At 40.8% G+C, this 9,123-nt stretch overlaps 1 protein-coding gene across 1 annotated transcript; it reads left to right on the plus strand.

Annotated features, from left to right (window-relative positions):
• The first annotated feature begins 7 nt into the window (after positions 1 to 7).
• On the plus strand, positions 8 to 6,049 carry LOC134822695 (ADP-ribosylation factor-related protein 1-like). The gene is made up of 5 exons (XM_063833890.1): positions 8 to 196; positions 755 to 883; positions 1,137 to 1,250; positions 1,483 to 1,647; positions 5,477 to 6,049. Exons 1-5 carry the CDS (start codon positions 89 to 91, stop codon positions 5,558 to 5,560), a joined length of 600 nt encoding a protein of 199 aa, XP_063689960.1. The 5' UTR covers positions 8 to 88; the 3' UTR covers positions 5,561 to 6,049.
• Positions 6,050 to 9,123: the final 3,074 nt, after the last annotated feature.

Here is a 9,123-nt window from a genome sequence, read left to right on the forward strand (position 1 = left end):
ATAATACATAACAATATTTTAAAGCTAAGTGTGAGGTAGCAAGGTGCTAAGTGTGTCCCTGACGAACCTGAAGGAAGCTAGTTAGCGGATGTATTCCTTGCTATCCGGTCTTGTTAAGTACGTTCTTAAGAAGGACGAGTACTGTGTCTTGATAATAGGACTGGACAATGCTGGCAAGACTACTTTTCTCGAGCAGGTAATGTGGCGAAAGGGGGGGGGGGGAGGGGTTTATCATGTTAATTAGGGGAGAGCCAGCTAGAGGGGGGGGGGGGGGTTATCATGTTAACTAGGGGAGAGCCAGCTAGAGCTAGAGGGGGGGGGGGGTAATCATGTTAATTAGGGGAGAGCCAGCTAGAGGGGGGGGGGGGGTTATCATGTTAATTATGGGAGAGCCAGCTAGGGGGGGGGGGGGTTATCATGTTAATTATGGGAGAGCCAGCTAGGGGGGGGGGGGGGGTTATCATGTTAATTATGGGAGAGCCAGCTAGGGGGGGGGGGGGGGGGGTTATCATGTTAATTATGGGAGAGCCAGCTAGGGGGGGGGGGGGGGTTATCATGTTAATTATGGGAGAGAGCCAGCTAGGGGGCCGGGGGTATCATGTTAATTGGGGGAGAGCCAGCTAGGGGGGCCGGGGGGGGGGGGAGGAGTGCCAGCTATCCTATATATTTCATAGAGGAAGATCAGTACTATAACATAACATGTCATATTGTACAGGTAAAAACATGCTGTAACATAACATGTCATATCATACAGGTAAAAACTTCGTACTGTCACAACAGAGCTCAGTTCCCCCTGGATAAGATAGTACCCACAGTCGGACTAAACGTTGGTAAGATAGCTACTCAAGGAGTAAAGATAACCCTATGGGACATGGGAGGACAGGTCTGTGTACCACTACACACTGTATTATTTGTTTAAAATATTATCTGATTATTATAGAGAAAAGAAATGTGATCTGAGATTATCATAGCAGTGTTGTAACCAATTGTGTCTCCTTCATCTTGATCATACTTATCATGGCAGTGAGTCAGATGTTTAAAAACAATGAAATTACCAAGTCATAATACCCACTTCAGGGTATTATCATAAGTGTTAAAAGTGAAGTTGTGGAGTTTAATTTTTGTTATTTAATTAGGACGCACTGAGGACGCTGTGGAAGGACTACTTTCTCTCCTGTCACGGAGTGGTCTATATTGTGGACAGTGAAGATGAGGAGCGGTTGCTGGACAGTAGGGACGTTTTCTTAAAGGTCTGTAAACTATCTGAATTAAGATAATTAGTAAAATATCGAGATAGAAGTACTCATTTTAAGTTGACGCTGACTATTTGTATTCGGTTATCTCCAATCTTAGTACATACGGTAATCTTCTTAGAAATCCTATAAGTAACATATGTATCGACTATCGAGAGACAATCTGACTAGAAAACAAGCAACAAAGTTTATACATTTAGTAAATTTAGTAAATAAGCCGTTATCCCAGGTAATTTCACATGTGCAGACAAACGATTTGCCTCTCCTAGTGTTGGCTAACAAGCGGGACAGTGACCATGCCGAGGAGATGAAGAAGATAAAGAGTATTTTTAAAGAATGTGCTGATGTTATCGGTCAGAGAGACTGTGTTGTTCTGCCCTGCTCTGCTCTCAAGGTTTGTTTTATTAAACTGTGTTGTTCTGCCCTGCTCTGCTCTCTAGGTTCGTTTTATTAGACTGTGTTGTTCTGCCCTGCTCTGCTCTCAAGGTTCGTTTTATTAAACTATTTTGTTCTGCCCTGCTCTGCTCTCAAGGTTCGTTTTATTAAACTATTTTGTTCTGCCCTGCTCTGCTCTCAAGGTTCGTTTTATTAAACTGTGTTGTTCTGCCCTGCTCTGCTCTCAAGGTTCGTTTTATTAAACTGTGTTGTTCTGCCCTGCTCTGCTCTCAAGGTTCGTTTTATTAAACTGTGATGTTCTGCCCTGCTCTGCTCTCAAGGTTCGTTTTATTAACTGTGTTGTTCTGCCCTGCTCTGCTCTCAAGGTTCGTTTTATTAAACTGTGATGTTCTGCCCTGCTCTGCTCTCAAGGTTCGTTTTATTAAATTGTGTTGTTCTGCCCTGCTCTGCTCTCAAGGTTCGTTTTATTAAACTGTGATGTTCTGCCCTGCTCTGCTCTCAGGTTCGTTTTATTAGACTGTGTTGTTCTGCCCTGCTTCTGCTCTCAAGGTTCGTTTTATTAAATTGTGTTGTTCTGCCCTTCTCTGCTCTCAAGGTTCGTTTTATTAAACTGTGATGTTCTGCCCTGCTCTGCTCTCAAGGTTCGTTTTATTAGACTGTGTTGTTCTGCCCTGCTCTGCTCTCAAGGTTCGTTTTATTAAATTGTGTTGTTCTGCCCTTCTCTGCTCTCAAGGTTCGTTTTATTAAAACTGTGATGTTCTGCCCTGCTCATGCTCTCAAGGTTCGTTTTATTAGATTTTTTGTTCCCCCTGCTCTGCCTCAGGTTGTTTTTTTAAAATTTGTGTTGTTTCTTTCCCTGGGGGCGGGGGCCCTCCTTTTTAAAGGTTCGTTTTATTAAAGGGTTTTTGTTCTCCCCTGCTTGTTCAAGGTTGTTTTATTAAAAGTGGTGTTTGCCTGCTTGCTCTCAAGGTTCGTTTTTTTAAAAAATTTTTGTTTCCCCTGCTTGTTAAAGGGTCGTTTTTTTAAATGTGTTGTTCTGTCTCGGGGTCAAGGTTCGTTTTTTAAACTGGTGTTTCCCCTGTTTGTTCGGTTTTTTTTTTAAATTGTTGTTTGCCTGTCTGTCTCAAGGTTCGTTTTTTTAAAATTTTTGTTCTGCCTTTTCTTGCTCAAGGTTGTTTTATAAAACTGTTTTCCCGTTTTTCGGTTGTTTTTTTAAATTTTTTGCCTGCTCTGCTCTCAAGGTTTTTTTTATTAAACGGTGTTTTTGCCCTGCTTCTTTAGGTTCGTTTTAAAAAACTGTGTTGTTCTGCCCTGTCTGCTCTCAAGGTTCGTTTTATTAGACTGTGTTGTTCTGCCTGCTCTGCTCTCAAGGTTCGTTTTATTAAATTGTGTTGTTCTGCCCTTCTATGCTCTCAAGGTTCGTTTTATTGAAACAGTGTTGTTCTGCCCTGCTCTGCTCTCAAGGTTCGTTTTTATTAAATTGTGTTGTTCTGCCCTTCTCTGCTCTCAAGGTTCGTCTTTATTTAACTGTGATGTTCTGCCCCTGCTCTGCTCTCAAGGTTCGTTTTATTAGACTGTGTTGTTCTGCCTGCTTGCTCTCAAGGTTCGTTTTACTTAAACTGTGTTGTTCTGCCCTGCCTCTGCTCTCTAGAGTTCGTTTTATTAACTGTGTTGTTCTGCCCTGCTCTGCTCTCTAGGTTCGTTTTATTAAATTGTGTTGTTCTGCCCTGCTCTGCTCTCTAGGTTCGTTTTATTAAACTGTGTTGTTCTGCCCTGCTCTCCCCACTTCCCACTGTGGGAGGGGTAAAATTGTACAGACTTCTCATTAGGACCTAGCCTTGTAATATGAAGTTAGTGTATTGTAAAAGTACAGGTGCATATAACTGTTAGCACATTTTTAGATGCGTTCTTGATGCGTACATGACGACGGTCTTAAAATAACTGCTCAATGACCGGGTCCCCCGGTAGTCCCTTCTTCACAGTTGGCACATTATTTACCCTTCTTATCGATTAAATACAGTTCATGGAGCCTTGTTCTGCCTTATTTACTTAAATTTTATGATTTTTGGTTTAGAGTGAATGAAAGATCATAATTTGCAGATCACAGACTAAGTTATTGCTCAATTTTACAAATGAAACATCGATCTATCGTATTCATAAAAATCAATTTATTTTGTTTGAAATCTAACAATTGAATCCGACAGCAAGCCAGTTGACAGCGTAGTCCCTTTTTTCTTTTTGATTTTTGGCGTGTATCCCGGGGGGAATCCAAAACGTCCCAAATGATCCCCAAATTCCGGTCCACGTGCACCCGAGAGTCCCGTTATTCGTTGAGATCAGGTTTTGTAGGTGGTGGTTACGGGGTTGTATTAAATCCACAGTCAGCCATGTCCACGTGCCTAGAAAATGTTCTATCCCAGAACAGTTTGGGAGTTTTGTCTCCAGGGTGCCATGCAAACCAGAGCCAGGGGTCGGGCTATTCATTTGCGTGGGTACGACTTCTTAGTGGTTTTTACCTGTACCCAAAATGAACAGCTGCGTGGTGGGGTTTTGCGGGAGAACAGTTTTAGGGGTTGGTAGGAAATAATTCCCCGAAAGTGGAAAGTATTTATTTATATTGCGTGATGTTTAATACAATAAGTTCGGTTGTGAAGTATTTGGTACCGGTGGGTTTTTGATGAGGAAGGTTTTTGGGAAATGTGATGGTTTTGTACCAGGCCCTTTTGTTCCCGGGGTTAGCAACAAAAATTGTTTTTAAAAGCTTTTTTAGTGTTTAAAAATTGGCGTTTTCTAAAAAATTTTTTAAAAACAACATAAACGCAAAGTTTTTTGGGAAAACCCAATTTTATTTTTTGGGGGGGCTTTTCCCGGGTGAGGGGGGGGGAGTGCTTTTGGGGGGGGAGGGGGCCATTGGACAGGGGCATGGGGGAATTTTTTTTTTTTTTTTCCCCTCCCCCCCCCCCCCCCCCCCAAACCCACCCAAAACCCCCGGGGCCCACCCCCCAAAACACAAAAACCCCCCCCCCACAAAAAAACCCCAAAAACCCCCCCCCCCCAAAATTTCCCCCCCCAAACCCCCCAAAACCCCCCCAAAACCACCTAAACCCCCCCCCCCCCCCCCCAACCCAACCCCCCCCCCCCCCCCCCCCCCCCCCCCCCAAAAAAATCCCCCCCCCCCTTTTTTTTTTTTTTTTTTTTTTTTTTTTTTTTTTTTTCCCCCCCCCCCCCCCCCCCCCCCCCCCCCCCCCCCCCCCCCCCCCCCCCCCCCCCCCCCCCCCTCCCCCCCCCCCCCCTCCCCCCCCTCCCCCCCTCCCCCCCTCCCCCCCTCCTCCCTCTCCCCCCCCCCCCCCCCTCCTCCCCCCTCCCTCCCCCCCTCCCTCCCCCCCTCCCCCCCTCCCCCCCTTCCCCCCTTCCCCCCTCCCCCCCCCCCACTTCCCCCTCTCTTTTTCTTCTCTCTCTCTCTCTCTCTCTCTCTCTCATCTCTCTCTCTCTCTCTCTCTCTCTCTCTCTCTCTCTCTCTCTCTCTCTCTCTCTCTCTCTCTCTCTCTCTCTCTCTCTCTCTCTCTGGCCCAAAGTTAAAGCAGCAACCCTCATACTAAAAGTATTGGGAGAAGAAATAGAGAAAAATAGGACTAGAATACCCGGTGATGATCGAGGAGTAGGCAGTAGCGATTTGCATAAGATAGTTTGAATATATAGTCACCTCTAAACACTCAAGACGCTCTTTAGGGACAACCATATTAGGGCATGTACCAGGATTTAAAGAGTTAGTCTGCAGGTCAGGAACACTTTTAGTGAGTGTATCTTAATATAACACTATGTTGCAGGGTGAGGGGCTGGAGGACGGTATAGAGTGGTTAACTCTACGAATGAAGAATAACGACACGAGACCCTCTAGAGAGAATGGCTGAATTGTTTATCTAATGAACTACTTTAATTACGGAGGTGTTACTTCTTTAATCTTTATATGGTTGCCCCCCCCCCCCCCCCCCCCCCGGCCCCCCTACTTACACTCAGCATTATATCAGTTACATCTCCGTCATTAGATAAAAGACATGTCATTGCTGTAACTACACTGTAAAGTGTTACTAAGGGGAAGGAGGCTTGGAGATGACCTAAAGGGACACTGGCTTGCTTATCATACTTGAGTATATAATTATTAAAACGGACCTTGTAACATTTGGATTCACTTTAAATCACTAATTTCTTGGAAAATTGCTTAAGATTGAAATAAAGACGGCCATAAGTTCCAGTACATCTTTATAATGGTTTAACCTAGATTGTTAGGTGCATTGTGCAGCTCACGATATGGTGTCTGTAAAGGTTATGTAGTTAGGGTTTTTAATAATTGCTTAATTAGTCACTTAGTTGATCGGTTAATGAGCTTTGTTATCGCAAAATATGTTAAAACATGTCAAAGTGTATTAAATATGTTAAATTTTATCATCTGAGCAGATATTGTGCTAGTATTTAATACTCAATTATATTCTGTCTGAAATAAAGGGTTTAAGGTAAGATTGGTTATAAGATAACGTTAACTTATTAGGTTAATCTGTATAAACAACGCTTTGTATTGCAAGAAATCCAGCTTCGTTAAAACGAGCTATTTCGACGCCCAATTTTACCGTTTTGAGTTTTCAATGGAAATTTCATATTGAATTGTAAGATTTTCCATTGTTTTCACTTTATCTCGGTATTCAATAAGTGTTCTTCCTTTAAAAAAAAGATTTGGTGAGAAAATGTAAATTTTGGAATATAAACTAATTTAAAGTCCATTGTTAATTGGAATGATTTTAATTATTGACTGTTCTTAATTTCGTCACTAAAAAGATGCATTTTTTTGTTTTATTTTGGCTACATTTCAACAAATATATTCAAAATTGCATCATCGTGTAAAACGTATAGACAGATTATTTTTGCGTTCATTTTACTGTAAGGTGATTTGTACGAGTTATCATAGTCCTACTACTATATATACAGTATATACTATACTTATTCAGGTAGCCTTCATGAGTTACAACTACAAAAGAGCTATTGCGGGGACAAGGTAATTAATTAATTATTATTAATTACTTATTATAATGACAATTAATTACTTATTATAGTGATAATTAATTACTTCATTAAGAAAATTGTTTCGATTTATAAAATAATACTCGACCACACATTATACAAGCTGCACTTATTTTTCGTGCTCTTAACCGATTGGTTCATCGATGGCACGTGTCAAAACAAACATTCCTCTGAGAAGTCAGTATAGAGTATAGAGAATATATATATATATATATAATAAATAGTTGTTGTTTGGTTTCCCAAAGAGAGTGCTCGACTGCAGTTAAGCAGGAGCATTATAATTCGAACAATTGAAACAAATCAAATTCATATTTCATGGCTGAACTTCTACACAATGAAATAGCGGTTTTGATATATACTATACTATATATATTATATATATATATTTTGTAGCTGTACTCCTACACATTAAAAGTCGGTGTTGATTAGATCTTCGAAATAAGTCTTTGCATCATTTTATTAAACATCGTTATCTGAGATAAAATTGTTCTAAAAGCAACTGGAATATTCACAAATCTTTAAAATAACTTACAAACTAGGAAAGGAAAACAAGTCTTAGGAAGACGTACAAAACTATGTGACTTAAAACGGTACAAAACTAAAATATACTGAGTAATAATCAAACGAAAAGAATGGCTGCGTACATTTTATCTAATCTATTAAAGATTAGTTTCTCGGAAAAAGCTAGATTTCTCTGAATCAAGCAGTAAAAATATATGAATAGTAATGAATATAACACGTCTCTGATAGCAATATTGTAAACTAAACACGGGTTAATAGGCTGAGATCATGTCAAATAAAATAAATAAACTAAACACTAAGCTCCAGCGGATTTAAAAAGGATGTGGTTACTATCGAGGGTGTTCATACCCCCATAACGCTCAAGGGTTTTCAATTGGGTCTGGTAGAACCCCTCTCTAGCTTCCATGGCCTTTTCCCTATCTGCTTGACTTATTTCAGGTTTAAATTCAAGAGCGTCCACTATAATAACAGAAAGGTGCGTACTAAGTGAAGAGTTATATAAGACTACTGAACTAAAATCTAAATCATGATCAATATCTAAAAAGTGATTTACTAACTTACAACTTCTGATACCTTTCTTAATGTGGCTCTTATGATTAGAAAATCTCTTAGGGAGATTAGAAGTAGTATATCCTACATACGACTGTTTACAAGTTCTACACTCCATTAAATAAATAAGGTTATTACTCTGACAAGTTATATATTTAGTAATAGGGAAAACTTGTTTAGAATGGTGACTACTAAATTTGGAACAAGGGGACAGGAAACTTTGCTTACAAACATAGCATCTTCCACAGGCATGGCACCCTGCGTTGTCAGCCTCCCGAACAGCCGGCAATATTGCAGCGTCTGGTTCAAGAAATTGACTAGCAGTGGCTTCTCCATCTCTATCACTGCTTAAAGTTCCACCAGCACGATACTTATTGTGTACAAGCATGCCACCGATAGTTTGATTCTTTCGGTGACTTACAAATACACTGTCAGCACGTACTAGCTTCTTCAAGGCTGGATCGAGATTAAGAAGGTGCTTATACTTGTGAATAATGCTCCCCATGTTGGGAAGTGCTGGATTCTGATCCATCACCATTAGTCGGATCCCAACCGTTCTAAATGGCTATCTCGTTAGCTTTTCGTGTTAAAAGCGATTTCTCAACGGTTATCACCTCTCTAGATGATTCTTAAAACATTTGGACTTCATTGCATTTTTGAAATAAATGCAATGAGGGCGTTTTCGGCCACACCCCTTTTCAGGGTTTCGCGGGTCAATCGAATTTTTGTATTTCAGCCCAGGAAGGTTTTAAAGACTATTCCGATACACCAAAATGTGCCTAATAGCCATATTTATGTACAACTTATGAAGCAACATATACCTTAAAATGCTTCGTTTCGGAATATGGCCGAAAAACGGTTTTTGGCTTGAAGCAGTTCATATTTTCCGTGATTTTTGGCATTTTCGCCTAGGAAGGTCGCAGAGACTATTCTGATACACTGAAATGTACATAATGGCCACATTTATATACAACTTATGAAGCAACATATACCCTAAAAGGCTTACTTTCGGAAATGTGGCTGAAAAACGAATTTTTGCCGAGCGAACAAGACGGTATTCACAAATGGGCTATTGGACTGTTAACTAAAAAGGTCTTAAAGAAGATTCATGAGGAACATAGCATTTGTCACAAGATGTAAGATGACTCACTTTGTGTCCAGAAACACCTACAAAAATTGGAGAATGATCTACTTTATTGGGCATCTCTCTTAATGCTTTAATGGGCCAGGACAGCAGCATATTTGTGGCTTACGAAAGGGCAATTTTTCAAAATTACGGTTTCTTAAGGTCAAAGGATCGGCTGCTAACTGCAAATTGTTCGCAATTGCC

This window comes from Bolinopsis microptera, chromosome 11, assembly GCF_026151205.1.
Source record: "Bolinopsis microptera isolate Bmic1 chromosome 11, MBARI_Bmic_1.0, whole genome shotgun sequence".
Taxonomy (NCBI): Eukaryota; Metazoa; Ctenophora; class Tentaculata; order Lobata; family Bolinopsidae; genus Bolinopsis; species Bolinopsis microptera.